General features: G+C 38.2%; 1 protein-coding gene across 50 annotated transcripts in view; it reads right to left on the bottom strand.

Annotated features, from left to right (window-relative positions):
* mub (poly(rC)-binding protein mub) overlaps positions 1 to 19,764 on the bottom strand; it is a 66,915-nt gene that overhangs the window by 29,219 nt on the left and 17,932 nt on the right. For all 50 annotated transcript variants that reach the window (XM_086834393.1, XM_086834394.1, XM_020957894.2 and 47 more), the window contains exon 2: positions 3,277 to 3,995. In XM_086834393.1, the coding sequence (XP_086690519.1) occupies positions 3,277 to 3,375 (99 nt within the window). In that variant the 5' untranslated portion in view covers positions 3,376 to 3,995. The remainder of the gene's footprint in view (positions 1 to 3,276; positions 3,996 to 19,764) is intronic.

Here is a 19,764-nt window from a genome sequence, read left to right as displayed (position 1 = left end):
CTCTTAAATATCTCAACCTAACACAAACTCATACCCCCTCTTTTTAGGCACAATTAAACAAATATAAGACATATGTCTATGCGACTCGTGTTCGATTCAATTTAATGCCAACTCAGTTGACATTATATCGCTGTTTATTTGCGGCTGTCGGTGATTTTTCTCTTTCTTGTATTTTTTTTGTTTTCTCTGACTTTTTTTCGCCACTTGATTTGCATTGCGCTTCAAAATTTATTCACATCTGTGCGGCAGTTGAAAAAAAATCGCATAAATCATGCTAATCTATAACTATCGATCAAGAGACTGACAATAACAAAAACGACAGCCTTAGTCTGTCGGCGCCGCACAAAAGTGTCTTGGGAATTTATTGCCCGAGTCCTTGTATTTGCTAGCAGCAAGAAAAAAATACAATTTATATATATAGGAAAATCTCAGAAAATGTGCAGAATTTACATTTACAAAGTATTTATTCGTCTCTCCATCTCATGCAGTGCTATATATATTGCGTAAAAGCCAAAAAGTGCGCAATTATTCATGGGATCCAAGGGAGAGATCGGTGAAGGGAGATGAGTTGGATTTCGACCAGGTAGCCCGGATTTTTCCCCCGTATTTTCCTCCCCGTTCAACCAGCTGTTTTCGGCTTTAATTCGATTTCTTTGTCTGGCTGCTGTTTCTGCCATAAATTGTCGCCGTCTAAACACATTTTTGGCCTTTTTGCCAATTTTCAACTACACATCGTGTAAAAGTGCCCCTTCCTTCCCAAACCATTGCACTGTCGCCTTATCTGCACCTGTCGCTGCCTTTCAAATTGCACCAGGCTCTAGAAGAGATGGGGATGAGGTACATTTATAAAAATAAAATCCAACAACGGTCGAATTTATAATTAAATCGATGCCTGGGCAAAATCCAAAGCTGAATATCAGCTTTATTTTTTTGGCTGTGTTGGGAATAAGGCTAAAGAGATAAATGACAGCTTTGCCAGTGCTCAACACGTGCTCGGGGGACCCAGTTCCTCCTCACAGCTTCTGGCCAAGATCTCTCGAGTGGCACAAACCTCTCATCGCATCTTAACTTAAAACTCAAACTCAAAACAGAAACAACAACAACAACATCCGACACTATGGATTTGCGTGACAGCCTTTTCTGGCGCTGGCGTTGTGACTGCTGTCTGGCTGGCTAATGTCGTTGAATAATAGTTTTTAATGGCTTGTTGACTGTTATTAAATAAATAAGCAGCTATTTAGTGTCGGGTTTTTTCTAACTCTTTGCTTAATGCCGCTTTTATCTTGAGTAGTTTGACTGTGACTCTCATGAATCACACGGCACATGGCAAAAGAAGCTGCAGTTTGATGGCAAACAATAAACTTTTGTTGACTTATCATCATTTTGGTTTTTTGGGAATAATAGAGAGCTTAAACCTGAGTTAAGTGGCATCTTTTTCGAGTTAGAAATAATATCTTATAAAACGCTATAGCAACTATTACAATATATAAACCATTAAACTTTTTCCCTAGCAAGCAATTAAGTTTAAACTACATCTACATAAAAATATAAATTCTATAAAAAACATTGCAAATACCTAATGAAAACTATTAACACCTGATTGAAATTAATTTAATTGAATATTCCAGTTTTTACTCTCTGTTAACAAAAGGGTTCCCCGCGGTTTGTTTATATGGGAAAAATGCCATCAAAACATTTCCCTTGATTAAAGCTTGGCCCAGATTTGCGGTAAATATATTTTTTAATATTACATTTTTTTATACTTTGTCATCATTTTTTTCCAACTGGTTAAACTCGTTAACTCCGCAGGCTATTTTGTCAACGATTTAACCCGATGCATATCCTACCTACACACCATACTATATACTATATATATCCATTTGCACATACATTATGTGTGTATTTTGAAAACAATTTATAAATTGATATATTTTATTTGCCTTTTGCTTTTTATTACTCATATCTGGAAGCCATAATGATTGTTTAATAGCCGATGTCGATGCCTTACTTCGTCTCCTCCTTTTTATGGCCTTGTATTTTTATATATCTACGAAAGTATAAACATATATTTCTCTGACTCTTTAATTTACCTTAAATTGCGATGGCATAATGCGTTACGTGGCGCTTATTTAATTTTAATTTGCATACAAAATGTACGCATTAATTTATAATTTTTGTACGTTATTGTTTGCTCCTACGGTCAGGTTGAGTTTTATTGTTTGTTTGCCCCATAGTCGCGCTCTCTGCTGCCTTTCCGATTTATTGATTTTTTTGTTGTGCGAATTGAAAAAGAGGTCCATAAATATTTAAGATGACAGAAGTCAATGGTGTGCACAAAAGCGTTCATATTTTAATAGACATTTGCACTCGATGTGAAGGAGGAGGAGGAAGAAGTCTGGATGTGGGTGGAGTCGGAAATGCGAGTTGAATACCCCACTTTGAGGTCGGGTCGAATAGGGTCGATGTCACTGCGTTGGAGTGACTCTTAGGGATTGTTTTCAATCAGATATGTCTGTTCGGCTTTCAAAAGAAATTATCCCCTATCTCTGGCAGTGACACTTTTCAAGCACTATTAAAATAAAGGATATCCTTTTTTTTGCACAGGAATCGAGAGCGTTAATCTAAGGAATTTTCAGTTTTAATGAGTTTCTGAGTTATGTTTTTAGATATAAGAGTTTCTATTGCACTCATTGGGTTTTCTATTAAAATCTCATCAATGGAAGTAAAAGCTATTTGATTTAATAAAATTATGGAACTTCTTGATTTATAAATCGTTTCTCTATGATTTTGTTGGCAGGAAATGCTCCTAAAATAAAATAAAGTACGACTTCGGTGACTTACTGCCAAGGAAAATGTTGAGATTAATCTCTTTTGGCCAAGGATTCGGAGAGAAAATCTAAGGAACTTTCAGATTAACTGAGATTTATTGGTTTTTTGTTAATATTTCCTGAATGCAGCTTAATTCTATAAAAGTGTATAAATATATGATTCATAATTCGTTTCTATATAAACTTTTCCCAGAAAATGCTCTTAAAATTTCCAATTTCGAATTCAGCAAGATACTTTCAAGGAAGATGTTGAGATTAACCTCATTGTTTCAATGAAAATCTTAGCTCTTTGTAAAAAAAAAAGAAACATTTTAAAGTCATATAATTGCAACCTAAATCTTATATGATTTTATAGTTTAACAGGAGTAAACTTGCATTTTAAAGTCTTATAAATGTATCTTAAACTCTTAATTGTTATAATATTTAATAGTTTTCATTTATGACTTACCTTTCCTTGCATAATCAGCCTTATTGTGAGTGTCACCGATGGATCCTCGTGTTTAATGGACGCACCGCCCGCACTGCTGCTCGTGTTATTGTCTTCCATGGTATCTATTTTGCTGCCTTTTGTGTTAACGCGGTTGAGATGAAAGGTATCTGGGATGTGACCGGGCTCAGAGAGAGAGTTCGGTCAGTATCTCAGGAGTATATATATATATATATCTCTCTAGTCACTTCTCTTCTGTCTTTTGAGTGTGTGTGAGTGGGTGTGGGGGTGTGTGTGTGTTTTTGGGGGGACACGGCACACCTTTGCTTTTGTTTATGTTGCGGTGATTTTGTAAATATTGATATATATATATATCTCCTTTGCTATATATCAATCATAGATGATCGATACATATACTATACATACATATATATATATAGAGAGAGATTTTGGCTATTAGTATTATTAGATCAAAACTAAATTGGTGGTGTCTTTTGCTAGTCGTACTACGTTTGTTGGCTTTAAGCTCGCTGCGTTCTTCTGGCCGCCTTTTTAAACTTTAGTGTGTTGTTTTCTTCTTCCCTTTTATATTATTTTATAAAATGCAACATATATAATATATATAATATTCCTCTTGTGTATTTATTTTGTATTTATCTTTTGCTGTGTCTTCAGAGCTTTCGCTTTATTGTTGAGCAAGAATACTGTTGCTTAGCTGATGTAGATGTAGATTTCTTGGGCTGCAATTAGAGAGATAGATATAGAAATAAATAATTACTATTGTGTGGAAGAACATAAATAAGTTGTTTTTAAAGGAATTTCATTTGCCATTTCTGACCAATAAATAACAAAATTAGCCGAATTAGTTTTATGCACAAAATGCCGGCAATGCATTTAATCACGTTCCCATACAGAGTTCACGACTTCCGGCACTTTTGGCACAACAACAACAATAATAGTGTGGGGGACACCAGACCAACCTCCTTCATCCATCATCCTATATACACATTCACATTCATATTCAACATTTTTTCTGGCAGAGAGTTGCAGTCCCCTGTCCTGGGCCTGTTTGTAATTTTGATATGAAATTTTTCCTCCTCCTTCCTTTCATTCTTTTTTTGATTTTGAACCTGCGCCAAGTTTTTCTGCATATTCCAAACGTACTGCGTATATATTTCTGTATATATAATATTGATGTACTCCTGTTGGGGCATTTCTTACGCTCGAAATCACTTCATGTGCAATTTAGTACAGATATACCCTGGTCTCCATCCATTCCCAGCCTCCTTTTTCTTTTTTTGAAGAAATTCCCAGCATAACTCGATGTATTCCGATGTTGTACATAGGCATATGTACGGGATATGTAATACAGCAGACATTCATTCCCGGGGGCCCACAAAAAAAAAAATGAAAATGAAAATATTTGCGCAGCGAGCGACCAACGCGATGACTGCGAAAAGCTTCCTGTCATTTCCCATTTTCCCCCAACAGCTCAGCTCAGCTGAGAGCTCCATGGAGCTGGGTCCTCGCAGTCGACTTGCTTATGAAATTATGCGCACTAATTCCCCATGTAACGCTGGCTCAGCTCACCTAGACAGAAAAAGCCAGAGAGACCGCGAGGAATACAACTCTGGGAGCTTTTAGTAGAGATACTATCCTTCAAGCCCTCCCCCCCGAAAAAATGCGCATAATTTGTGAGAGTCTGCTGCACTTAACATTTGACAGGATAACTACTATGGTGGGGAGAATAGAATTGAGAATAGAATAAATACATATGAAAGCTGGACAAACTATGGACATAACTAATTTAAATGTCCGAAGGAACATCTAGAAAAAGTGTTTATTAAAGGCAGACAAAACTAAGAGATCTCAATTACAAATTAAGAAAGTATTAAAACAGCATCTTCTTACTATTTTTTAATAAAACAAAACTACAAACTTTTATTGCTCGTTTTTTTTTACCACAATTTTAAGAATGCATCATCTAATATATACCCATTTAATGATCAATAAAACCCACCAATAAAGGGTTCCATAAAGAGTACAATTTGTATTTAGATTCCAGGAAAATATTATAATATTTCATAAACCTTAAAAGGGAACTGTGATCTATTGTCAGGAGACCTGACTCTCATGCATAAATGTGGGATTTACATTTCCGCTGGAACCCTTTGAAGGATCTCTATCAGTTGTCCAACGAGCCCGTCCGCCCGCATCAAAGATGAAAGTAAATTAGAAATTACAATTCCAGCAGCTCTCATGAATCGTTGCCCCATCGCTCCCTTTACTCCATGGAGACCACTTTTGCCAGGCAATATGTAAATTGCACCTACAGGTATGACAATGGGAGACGTCCTGGGAAGACTGTCTGAGTGAGGTGGAGGTGATACCTGCTCCTTCTCCATCTCCATCTCCATCTCCTCACACTGCCATTCCAACCGCCAAAGCCATGTTAATATCTATTGCTTGGCACGGGGGAACGCCCGCAGCGATGTCTTAAGGTGGCACACCGGGGAATACCACCGCAGACATAGTCGCAAGGAGAAGGTGCTGGAGCAGGAGCAGGAGCAGGAACTGAAGCCCAGCAGGAGCTGGCAGGACAACAATGACAGCCGCTCTGGCAGCTGTGGCCACAAACACAATGGAATGGTAAGGGAATGGAGATGGAAATGGGTATGGGGATGGGGATGGGATTCCAGGGGGGAATTGTGGCAGGAAAGTGTCCAAGGCAAGTGCAATGAAATAATAAGTTCCGTTTGCAAGAAATGTGCATTCTTTGCATTGCCCAGACAGGATGAGCTTGGAGAAAAATGAAGATGTCTCGGCAGCTTCTTTCTTCGTCTCTCTCTCTCAACTCATTATCAATCATACGCACTGTGTGACGGACAAACTCTGGCTTCGACTCTGACTCCAACTTTATCCTTGGTTTTTAATGACTTTTTCTTAAGTGAAGATGGAGATGGAGATGGAGTTTCGAGTGAATGAGGTACTAGCATAACTAGTTTTCTTTTAATTAACTCGACATATAAATGCCAATGTCTGTAATGGCAGAAAAACCAGTTTGCTTTCTAATTTTCTTTCTTTGCTTGGCTTTCCACACGCAGACAGCACAGCACAGTGTGTGTGTGTGTGCACAAAGATTTCTAATTTCCTGCAAGGCAGTGGATAGACAATGACACAAATCACAAAAGAATCTACACTCATCCTTTTTGCTGCTGTTTCTGTATTTTTTCCTTTGGCAACTTCATCAAAGTTGGCAAATGGGAGTTACCCCGAGTTACCCTGAACATCATCATACTCCACTTCTACTTCTCGTTTCAAAACTCATCTACATACTCACTAGGAGGAGTCACTCGTTTCAATCAAAATTTTTGTTGAAAATGGCAGAGCAACTTATGGTTTAATAAAAGGGAATACCAAACAACAACTGCAGTCTACTTTGGGACAGGCAAGCCACCTTTTTGCCAACTTTTTCAATTCAATTTTGGTCACAGAAAAAAAAAATATTGAATAAAGAAATAAGGGAGAAAAAAACAAATATACAGACACAATAAATGCTAAATGCTGAACGTGACACACACATGCCTCAAAAGTGCTGTCATGTGCTCAGAGATGAGTTGGAGAAATGGAGAATCCCTTCCCTCTCCTTTTGCAGAGACGACTTTTGTTGACGCCGTTGACTTTATACGTCAATTTCATCGCTGTCGTGAGGAGTTTTCCGTTCCGTTTATGGCAGCCCAGGGAAAATGCGAAAAGAGAGGCTGACTTCTGGCTGGCAGGCGGCTCTGTGGCATGGGGCTCAAAACAAACATCAGTGGCAGACAGAGGAGGAGTCTCGGCCCCCTGTCTTTTCTAGTCACCAGCCTCAGCCTCAGCCTCAGCCTCAGTCTCGGCCTCGGCCTCAGTATCAGCCTCAGCCTCAGCTCTAGCTCCCATGTCAAGTTGTCGTCGGTTGGCAGCGTTGTTGTGGCAAAGTCAACCGCATCATCATCATCATCATCACCAGCCACCATCAGCATCATCACCATCCCTCTCCCCATCATCAGATGCCTTCAACAACATTTTTGTTACACAGCTTCACCTTGACTGCAGGTCGATTTTTTTCGCCTCTTTGAGGAATAATTTGTGCTCAGAGCTGAGGTTCTAGCCTTTTTCCAGAGACTTTTTTAGATTTTATAAGCATTTTTAGTTAAAATGAACCCATAAACCTTTACATTCCCAAGTAATGTAGTCAAAGGATTGATTATTATGCCACAAAAGGATAGGTTTCTGAGAGTTATAAGGAAATAAAGGGAAAATCATCATAGAACTTCCTAGTTCCAATGTAAATTTGCCACAAAAATGATAGATTTCTAAAGGAATAATGGAGAAGAAATCAATGAGCTTCCTAGTTTCAAAAGTTGTTAAGATAAATAAGACTCCAAGCTTTATAAAAAGTATTCTTCAAACCTAAACAAGTTCATAAATGTCCCTGCTTTTAGCTTTTATAAAAGACTAAACACTTGACTGTACACAATCCCATGAGATATAGCTTACGGCCTTTGAAATATATCTGCGCATAACCGACAACTCCTTGATGTAGAATTAATTTTTAAAATTAATTATGCACATGTGCAGCTGCTGCTGTCCTAACAAGGGGGTTTTATGGTGAAGTTCGGTTCTCTGTGTGTATGTTGTGTGTCTCTGCAAAGGTAGAGTAGCCCGGGGGCTGCGACAGCAAAGAGAAAACTCATTAAATTGCATAATTATGTGTACACACACGGCCTGCCAGCCTTACAGACTGCCTCTGCCTTTGCCTTTGCCTGTTCCATACAAAAACTTGTGTCGTCTCTTGTAATAATATTAATATTAATAACGTAAAATACTCAAACACAACCTAGCGGGTCGAAAGTGGTCAAGGGTTTGCTCTCTGGACTGCTCAAGCTTAGGCTCCTTTTTGCGTTCAAGATGGGTCGGTCTCGTTGGTCTTGGGGGTCCCTTGACTGCACTTAATAACATTTCGGTCATGATTTCCGCTCCTCGTCAGGTCGTCATAATTTGATTTATGGTGCGGTTGATGCCACTCACAAACACACACACACACACACACTCTAAGAGAGCGAACTTTAAAAGATTTCTTCAAGGGTTTTCGGTTTCCACTCAAAGTCCTCGCCGCAGGCCCTGCTCAAACTCAAAGTTATGTTCCTGGCCATTCCCAGCAGCCGCAACTAAGTGTTGCAGAAATATTTAATTGGCCAAAAGAGAGAGAGTAAAATTATATAGCATACTTATGTGAAAAGGGTGGTGGTGGTGGTGGTGCCATATTAATTTGTGTCAAATAAGTAAAACGCAATTAAACGCACATGTCATCGCATCGGGCAAATGGCCAATAACCAAGCCGATGAAATGTGTGTGTTTGTGTGTGTGTGGGAGGGAGGAAAAGTGGGATGGAGACACAGCATCCCTGTTGCCATGAAATCGATATATACACCACCTTCTTGCAATAACAACAATAACCATAACCATAACTGAACTGGAGGGAAAAGCAGCAAACAACAAACGAATCGTTTGTCGTGGGGGGAATCCCCTAATATGATGACCTATTAAAATTACTCTGCACAAAACAATCTTTTCCATGCCTATTACAGCATTTCTATAGATGTTATTCTATAGTTTTCCATTCCAGCATGAAATTCTGTTTCCCTTTCTCCGACTCTCTCTCTCTCTCTCTCTCTCTCTATTAATGGTAAAATGATATTCCCTGGCAGTGAGTTTCGCTATGATAAAGCAATTATTGGCCATCAACAATAGGAGGAGGAACCAGGCCGGGTTAGAGGTGAGTACGTGAGCCATCGTCGTGAGTGGGTTACGTTATGGGTACGGCCTTTGATTGTCACGTGGCTGTCACTTCCACTCAAGAGAAATCCCCCAATTTAATTTCCAATTACTTTGGCTTAGGCCCAGGGCTCTAGTCATCTAAGCTCTCATTCTCTCCCCACCATCATATTGGGCAAAAGGGATTTACATATTTTTGGGAGGGACAACAGCATCATGTCATTCTGTTTTAATGACTTCAACTAAACTGATGGATTAATATCCAAGTCTTTGTAGCTAGTAAATTATAAATTTGGCTCCCAAAATGCATTCCCTTGAAAAGGTTGTCACAAGCGGCTTTCACTTGGATTTGATTAACAAAATACTCTGATTATGGTTTTTTTTTTCTGTTCTGTTCTGACCCAGTCATCAGTTTTGGGACATTCTAATTAAATGTCACTTCATATTGCCTGACATTTAAGTATCAAAATATATGTATATATTTTCATATGCGAGTGGGTTTCGCTTCTGGCTATGTCATATATATCATCATATCGTTTTGTCTTTGCCTTTGACAAAACACATGTCCACATCGCCATCGTCATCATCATCATCATCTGCAGGAGGACAGATGATAAAGGCTGATGCTGCTGGCCAGGATGAAAGATGATGGGAGAAAAAAACCTGTGCCAACATTTTTGTCACTCTTGTCATTGTTTTCTACATTGTCTCTCTGTCTCCCTGTGTATCGTCCTTTCAGTCACATATGTGTATGTGTGTGTCTGTGACATAATCCTTAATCCTTCTACTTTATTGTGCATTTACATTTCCATTCTGCCAGTCGCTCCAAATCATTTCGAGCTTCCTGTCTGCTCTTCCCCTCTCAACATTAAAACTGTCTGTCCTAGGTCCTTCGTCCTTTTTCCCCTGTTCCCTGTCGCATTTTGACTCTTTGTTGTGGCACCACACCATACGCACAGTGTCAGCAAAAAGTTTACCAACAAACAAAGTCCGCTCGCTAGTTCGCATCCTGATAATAACTTTAATGAGGCCACTGCAGCTAAATAGTCCGCAATTCATGTCTATAATTTGACTTTTTTGGACGGATTTCGGGTGCGGTATCTACATTTTAGGGATTTTTGGTGACCTGACAATATAACTAATTCCTAGTTAAAAAAGCTTATGAGCAAAAATTGTGGAATGCTTACTAAGGGAAATTGTTGTAATTGTTATAAATTATAGAAAGTAGTAATTAAAAACTTTACTAGTTTCGGGTGATTAAATATGACAAAGAATTTGTAGAGCAAATTGGAGTAGCAATTATGCTTCTTGACTGATATTAAAATACTTTTTACTGAACTTATTTAATATTATGAAATTATTTCCTTTACTGGTTAGTTATTTAGTAGAATTTGTATAATTTATTTCTTTACTTCACATTTTAAGCTTTCAACAAGACATTGTAAGTTATTTAATTAAACCACAAGCTTAAATTATATTAAATTATAGCAATAATTGTACTTTAACTTTAGTTTAAGTAACATTATTTTTTGGGTGATTAAATATTATCAACAAATTGTACAAAAGAGTAAATTGAGGTAGCAATTAAGCTTTTTTCACTGATAATAAGAAACATTTTACTAATCTAATTCCAAAATTTAGCGATTTGTATGAAAATGTGTCCTTTGTAGATTTTTTTTTTTATAGAAATCATATGCAAATATTACTTATTTTATTATCTTTCAACAATATATCCCAGGTTATTTAATAAAACTTAAACATGTATATATTTTCCGCTTCAACTCTTTATAGAATTTCCCATTTTCTCTTTAGAAATTTTCATTAAGTTCTCCTGACTCTCTCTCTCTCTCACCTTTAGACCCCGTTAAAAACTCCCTCATTTCCGGAAAAAATCTCCTTTGGTTTTTCGCCCACCAACAAATGCGGTCAATCACATGATGTTACCATGGCTTTCTGCAAATTATCTGCCCGGTTCCGCCGTACTAACTGCTGGCTGCTGTCGTCGGTTGTTGTCGCCTGCTAGGCACTAAGTATCTGCCAGATACATTTTCTTTTGGCTGCAGATTTACGCTCTGCACCCTATACACTAATTACAAATTGCAGCATGTAGTAGTAGTAGTTGCCTCCTGTGCCGCCGCCTTCTTATTCCACACAGAGCAACGAATTCTCGCGTCTCATAAATTAAGTAGGCCACCCATAGACAGGTGAATGCAGGCAGACGCCATCGCCTCCACAGGCCACCTTCTCCTCCTTCTCCTCACCTCATCTCACCTGGTGCAGCTCAGCGGGCTTAGGTCCAAGATGGAGGCGCATCTTTATTAACGCCAACAACGTCAACGGGGCGAAACATTACAAATGTTGCCACGCAAAGGAAAAGCGAGGAGAGAGAGAGAAAAAAAAAACAAACACAGACGGGTAAGAACATATGGACATGCACCTGTGTGTGGCAGGTACACCTGTCTTGAGACATCGTCATCGTCTGTGCTTGAAGAAATCTTATTAAAAACAAGAGAAGAAAAACCTACAGAGAAAACTAGAGAAGAAACTTGGAGAAAAATTTAGAGAAAAATTGTAGGAAAAAACCCAACAACTGAGTGAAAATATGGACCATGTTTGTTTGTTTTTTTTTTGTCTGTGTGTGTTTGTTGCTTCTTGTTTTTGTTGTTGCAGTAGCGGAAGACACCGTTGCAAGTCGCATAAATTACACCACCCCCTTTTAGCCGCTTCTTCAGCCCGTTTCTATGCACCTTCTCCCTTTTACCTCTTCAGGGGGCATTCGCCTTTTTAGCACCCAAAGATGATTATGCCAAAGCGTGAAATGCGATTTGCCGTGCCATCATCATCATTATCATTCATCTTCATCCTCATCATCATTATCATCATCAGACATCAGACATTCGGCATCAGCCATCAAAGGCGGCGTTAATTTCTAAAACAAGATTCTTTTGCCATTGGTTGGAAAGAACAAGAATTTCTTACTTTATCTGTATTTAGGTGAAGTATAATGGATAAAGAATTGGAGTTTGGCAAAAGAATGAAAAAAAAACTATTGAAACTATTATAAAAACTTTTAATTGACGAAAATGAGTAGAGGGTTTAATGGTTGGTGAAGAATAATTGCTAGAAGAAAGGTAAAAAGAGTATTCAACTGTTTAAGAATTTCTTTACCTAGAGTTATGATCAATCCCTATTTATTACATAAGATGAGCTTTTTTGGTGATTTTGTTCAATAAATCAAATATTCAACGATCGTTGCCGAAACCAAGCAGTAATATTTCCCTTCTGAATTCAAATTTGAGAATTTTTAGCGGTATTGTTATAGCTTATCTATGAACCCATAAATATTTCCTTAAATAAATAGTATACTCTGACTATAATTTTGTATTCAATTCATTTATTCACTATCTAAATATAATACTATATTATATACTATATCAAATACAATATTATCATATAGTCTATAGGTAATATAATGTATAGATAATATATAGATATGTATATATAAAGTAAAAAGAAGAATTTAATACAAAATTACAATCTTTTATACCATATTAAATCCATAATAAACTAACAACCTCACTAAAGTAGAAACCAGAATAAAATTCTAACTAGAACTACAACTAAATCAAGTTGCTTTGCTTGAAATGTAACACCAATCAGCACATCACAATTGACAATGCAACCACAAGTAATCTTCAATCGGTGATTGCAAAACCACAATCAATTTGAGTTAAGAGGAGAGGGGGGAGAAACCCCGCTTGAAACCCCTTTAGGGTTTACTTGGAGTCTGGTCGTTAATTAGCTAATTGCATGTAACTGACCGATCTCGTTATCGTGGCGCTAATTAGAAGCACAACTTTCGGGGCAGGAAACAGGATGTTGCATCTGAAATCCGTGTGCACAGTCTGTGCTGCCTGCAGCTGGAAATCGTTGTAACAAACACACATCGAAGGGAAGCTGCAGAGAAGTATGCTTTTTTTTGAGGGGGGCATCCAAAAAGCATCTCAATCTCCTCCTGTCCTGTTTGGACCCAATCCATCTACACACCTTTTGGTTACAAACATTTTGTCGGTCAAATGTCATCGGGATATACTACTCTCTACTGACGGGGGCGTGGTCGAAAATGTTCAACTTTTTTTGTGCTGTCCACCAGCGTTAGTTTACATGGCAACTAACGGAAAAGCTGGGACGGAATGAAGGGTTGGGGTGGGTTTGGGTCGGTGGAAATTTGAGGGGCTGCGAGGAACGGAAGCTTTTCATTCTCGGCTTTTATGCAACAGTGCACTTCGAAAAGTATCTGTCAGTACAAGTCTAACACACATACACCATATATACACACACAGGCTGTCACTCGTATGGTTTCGCAACAACAGAATCGAGAACATGAACCCAGTCAGCATATGAAAGTCGCTTTAAAAGGCATTAAAATTCATTTAGGTTGCCATCGCAAAAGCCCCCAAGGGGAATGAGGCGACGACGAAAGGATGGCATCGATATTGAAATTTATGCTACAGATTTAACTAATAATGCAGTTAAATCCTGTCAGACCAGACCTAACTTGGAAGCGGAGCTGTAAGTAAAGCAATCACACGCTTCATAAGCCAAGGCAGACGCGACTTTGTTGCCTGCGGGGGCTGTGTGGGTGTTGGGTGTGTGTAAGGCGGTGGGTGGTGAGGCCTGCTTACTGGTTTAGCACGGGTTTAGGTGTAGGTGTAGTAGCTACAGGGGGGGATGGTGTACAACAAACACAATTGAATAAGCGAGGCAATCAATCAAAATACAAAATCTATTAAGGAGCAGGAAGACGCAGACATTCGCCTCGAAGCAAGTTTCCCCCGCAATGCTGAATACAGTGGGGCTAAAATGGGAAATTTCAGGATACAAGATAAACTGGGAAAGCATCCATATCATCAAGTAATAGAATAGAAATGATATCTCTATGATATTGGAACATATTTTAGGGAAATTAAGATGCAATGTTTAACAACCGAAATCTTATTTCAAAAACTATATCTCGATTTTATATAATGTATTGATTAATAAATCAAATCAATCAGAAAATAAAATCAATTTGATAATTTCTATACCATTATTTCTTTATAAAACTATATATAGATAATATAATGTATAAGGTATTTGATTAATAAATCAAAGTTAGAAACAGAAAATTAAATAAATATTATCCTATTTATATAATTAATTTTTCCTAATTGCATTGATTAATATTCCATAGAATAGTATATAATTAATAGTTTTATAACTCGGTTTAGTTAATAAAAACTTCATTTAAAAGAAACAGAATCTATTCAACATTATTTTATGGTTTAATCTTTTATCTACCAACCCAAATCAATGAATTTATCAACACACATTTCCTCTGCAAATATATAATATATAGAATTTCAATAAATAACAATTCATCATCCATGGTATTTAATTGGACTCCCAACTAACTTTAAGCCTTAATGAGCTTTGGCACAGGGACACTCAATTCCAATTATAAAGCGTTAGAAAATCTCCTTCATTCATTTTGATTGAACGTCGGGGCTAATTTTAAAAACGTTGCAGCTCCAAACTAAATGACATAAATTAATAATTTCATCGCTTTTGTTCGCAAAGAGTGAGTGAGTGAGTCGCTCCGATATGGAGTCTGAAACAAAGTGCTTTCCATTTTAATTTATTAATTTAATGATGGGCCAAGGGCAGGGCAGGCTGCATGAAGCTGTCGAAGCTGTCGAGAGTGGGGAAAGAAATTGCCTTTTGCCAAAAGCAAATTTTGAATTTTTAATTCAATAAAGCGACAAAAATGTTTGCCCATTGCCGAAGGAGGAGCTGGCAGGAGTTGTGTGTGTGTGTGTGTGTGCCAGGAGCAAGGATATTTAGCGCGACATTCGTTGAGGCCATAAAATTTAAGGCAGCCCAAAAAGTTTTGCCTCTTGGCTATTTTTAGAGACAAAATATGGGCAGTACATTAAATTTTCCGAGGGGTTTTCCTCCCTCCCTTCCCAAAAACACGAGTGTATGAGTTGAGTTTCAGGGACTGAGGCCAGGACAAACGATGCCTTGAGGGCACAACGAAAGCGGCAAGTCATAATGCTTATTGGATTTGAGCTGGCCAGAAATATAATTATGGCTTAGTGAAATAATAATAAAAAAACTGAGGAAATCTTTGGGGAAAAAGGAACGCAATGGTGGAAAAAAGGAATTTCAATTAAAGCGGCAACAAAAAAAAAATATATATATAAAGGAGAGTATATCAGGATAAATAAATCACAGAGGAGCGCAGCAATATAAATTCGAGATTTTTGTTGTGTTGCGGCAAATAAATGTTTAAAAATTTAATTAAAAAACGCAGAGCATAAATAACAAATTGGGTTTTAATAAAGAGAGCACTTTTAGGAGCTCGGGCACGGGCTTTTTTCTGGTCTTAACATAATGGAAAGGATGGTGGTGGCCACAGCCTTTGGGGAACCTTTTGTTACCCAGCTCCTGCCCCTTTATTTATTTACTTTTTTTTATATATATAGTACTTTCCTGCGCTAAAAGTTTGCTTTGCTTAATGAAACTTGAGCGAAACGCTTAAGGAAATGCTTGAAAAATGCCTTTGTTCAAAGTTTGCTTTTATTTTTTTCTGTTTTCGTATTCTTCGGCCTGTTGAAGAGCCCATAAAGCGCCAGAGGCCGGTGAAAGATACAACATTTTTGGCCTAGCCAAATGATACTTGTGTGATTGATGGTCGAAAGAGACTCCAAGCTCTGGAGTTCCACTTGCTTGGCTCAGTTTCGTTGCAAATAGGTAAACAAACAAACAGAAAGCTGGACAAGAAGTCGCCGATGATGAAGTTGGCAGCATTTCGAGTGCCGTTCGGCGGCCTCGTTCAAAGCAGATAATCTCCAAAAGGCAAACTCAATTTTTGGGGCCAGAGAAATGACCGAAATTCCAAAAATCTTAAAGGGTTTAACTAAGGCTGCATTTAGAAATTCATTTCGAAAGCAACTACTTCAGAAATACTTTTATTTCTCTCGCTCTTTTCGGTTGGAGCTTTTCCATGAAATTCATACATTTTTCCGGGGCAAAAATAAAATCAAAACACATACCGCAAAAAGTTTGCTTACACCGGGGGAATACCCGAAAAATGTAAAAATGGAAACCCAAACCAAAGCCAAGCCCACACTCCATACAGCTTCTCTTGTCCCCCCCTGCAGCAGTTATGCAATATTTTTGTATAACAAAAATCACTTTTAGAAATAATTGCCAGAGCCAAAATGCTTGGTAATGTGTGGGTAGCTGCTGCTGGAAAATATGCCAACCCAGGCACTCCAAAGGGAGATATACTATATATATATATTGTACAGGTATATGAATATATAGTTGAGGTGGTTAGGCAGTACTAACAAGGGAACCATTTTTAGTTGGAGCATATACCCTACAAAAAGGTACTCATTGTGCAACGAGTTCCATCTACATTTAACCATAAAGTGTTCTCTCTTCAGTTTCATTTAATTTTCTAGAATTTTCAAACTATATATTTGGTTTGAAAACTCAAAATTAAATACAAAATGTACTGAAGCTGCAAAATTTCTGTTTTTTGACTGCACTCGAGAGCGTTTTTAATTCGTTTAGCCAACTTTTTAGAAATTTCTAGAATTTTAAAACTATATATTTGGTTTGAAAACTCAAAATTAAATACAAAATGTACTGAAGCTGCAAAATTTCTGTTTTTTGACTGCACTCGAGAGCGTTTTTAATTCGTTTAGCCAACTTTTTAGGAAGAGAGACACATCCCAGTACCAGGGAACTTGTGCTGCTTCACTACCAAACACACTCAGACTTGCACTCACACTCGAGTGAAATAAATAGCATTTAGTGCATATTTAGTACGAGCAACGACAACGTGAAAAGCCAGGCCAAAAAAGGCTGGAAAAGCGAAAGAAAGCAAACCAGACCAGAGACCAGAGACCAGACCTGGGCTAACAACACATACCTGCATGCTGCTGGTCAGACCTCCGCCTCTCTTGGCCACAACTGGCTGTTGTTAGCAAGAAAAATGCATCAATGCATGCTGAAGCGGGCAAAAAAAAATAAAAGAAATAAAATAAAAGACTCGAAAGAAAAGAAGCCAAAGCAGCATAGGAAAAGCATAGAAAGGCGCGGAAAGCTAGGGGGGTGCAGGGAAATGGTTAGACAGCCAGCAGAAAATGGCCAAACATGTTCTATGAATAAAATGGGAAATGGGAAACGGGGCAGGAGTGGCAGGCAGGTTGGCCAGGAAAAACTTGGCGTGCCTGTTTGCCATCAGAGCGAGTCAAAGTTGTGGAACCTGCAGGTTTTCCATCGCCTTTTTTCCTCTCCACTTCATGCCGCACTTTTCCAGCAGTTTTCATTGCCACAGAGCTGGACTGGCTGGAAGTTGCAAACATGTTTTCCTGGTTGCAGTCGCAATCTTCGGCAAAGATATCCGGATTGGTGTGCCACCGCCGCAGCACACATCAGTCGGTCATTCATTCATTTCCAACTCCCTGGGTTGTTGCCACAGAAAATCCTTCAAGGGTATTATGATGGCCACCGAACCAAGTCGAGAGAGATGGGTCTGTTTTGGGGTTTGAGTTTTTCGTTTCCCTTTTGGTTTTGTTACCGATTTGAAGCGTAGGTGCAAGTAGCTTACATGCACCAGATGAACCCGAGAACATGCAACGTGCAACAGCAATTAGAAACAGGCAACGCGGGCGGGCTGACTCCCCAAAGAAACTCAAGACTTTCCCGCAGCAATCCCAAAAAACTTCCTCAACTTAAACTTTAAGTTGCGGTTTCTTCCCAAAAACTTCTTGTCAAAGTTTTTGCAGCAGTCTTCTTGGATGGATGGTTGTGCTTGCAACTTTGAATGGGGTATGCTGCTACAACTGCTGCAACTGCTGCTGGTGGGATACAATTCTGGGGAATCTGCTGATATAATGAACTTTCAATCAATATGCAAGCAGAGCAAAAACCCATCAGAGTCAAAATCTCCCCCACAGCTATAAGTTGTAGTTCACTTCATTTGTAGCCTGCTTTGGGCCAAAGTTTGCTCATCGCGGCGGGCCTAATCTCTTGTTACCAATTTCAGCAGCTTTTTTTGCTGCACTCATGTTGAACTTACAGAAGGTAAAACCTTGGGCCAAAACTTGGGTCTTTACCTAGGGTATAGGTCGGTTTTATATAGACCTTTAGACACACTTTAGCCAATGATGAGCCTTAATGGTGAAAACTAAACAAGCAATCAGTTGCACTTATCTTCTACAAAAGCAATCTAGAAGCGATCTGATATATAATCATATATTTATGATATATGTTTCATATTTAATCAAACAAAAATTTAAGAATATGCTTATTAAATAAAGATTCTTTAATATTTAAACCTAAAGCAAGCATTAAATGCTCTTCTCGACCCTCTTTTTTTCATCTCCGCTAAATTGCAGTGCACAAAATCGCAGCGAGAAACTTTAAAGAGGAATTTAATTATAGCCAAAGCTTGCCATCTCTGTTGCTCGTTCTTTCTATCCCTTTCTCCCGGCACTGCTTATCTTGTTCCCCGCTCCGAGGGAGTATAAAAAATAAAAATTAAAATCAAGCGGATGATGGCTAGAAGACTGAACACAAGGGTCTCCCATTCGAGAGGGGTATCCCTACCTCCCCCTTTAGGGGTCCCAATAGTCCGCCTACGGTTATTCTACCCATCTCTTTCTTACCGGCTATAGCCCTCTCTGTCCTCCTGACGCTGCTTCCAGCTTCTGCTGCTGCTGTCGGGTTTAATGAACGGAAATCTCTTGCAAATATTCAATTGCTATGCTATACAACTCTGAAGCGCAGACACAGTCGCAATATATATATATATATACACCCAGATATGTACACATCAGAGTATACGGGAATGGAGTATCTCTATATATATACATATGAACGAATATATATATGTGAGTTTATATGCAGAAACACAGATACTCACTCATACTTTGGCGAGTGGCAAGTCAACAGACAAAAGAGGCGCATGTCGATGTTGCCCATGTGCAATGTGCAATGTGCAATGTGCAGTATGCAGTTTGCAGTTGGAGCATTGAGCAAAATGGCAATGTGCGATATGCCTCCTCAGCCAAGTTGATAATGAAGTTCTCATACTTGATAATGATGCTGCCCTACGGCCAAGAAAGAGAGAAGAGAGAAACGAAATGCTAAGAAAGACTGACTGCCAGAGGGGGATAGCAAGATTTGCAATTATTTCTAGCAGTCAAAAGATCATCTCTATACCATCGTGATTGCTATATATATGATATATAATACATTTTATATATATTTATGTATTACATTTTATAAATAGTTTTAATGGATTTTTGTTAAAGTTCATTTTAAAAATAGAACAAGCCCTACTTTAACTTAGAATTATCACGTTTTTTGACTTTGTTAAAGTCAGATTTGTATTATTTAATTCCAATTTTAATATTTCATTAATAAAAGAACACATTTTCAAAAGTAAATGATTCTGGTAACCTTTTCAAAGAGGAGAGATAAATGAGTACAACCTTACAACCTTATAATACCCAATACTTTCCTACTTGATTCCAACTAAATATTACTGCTATATAACTTTTATAGAGCCTCTTTTTCATATTCAATATTTATGATTATATTGCATCTAGTTAAAATGCAAGCATTTTTCTATAA

This window comes from Drosophila serrata, unplaced genomic scaffold, assembly GCF_035046125.1.
Source record: "Drosophila serrata isolate PLE 108 unplaced genomic scaffold, ASM3504612v1 contig_272, whole genome shotgun sequence".
Taxonomy (NCBI): Eukaryota; Metazoa; Arthropoda; class Insecta; order Diptera; family Drosophilidae; genus Drosophila; species Drosophila serrata.
Note: the sequence above shows the minus strand (reverse complement) of the source record. Positions and strands in the feature narration are given on the sequence as shown.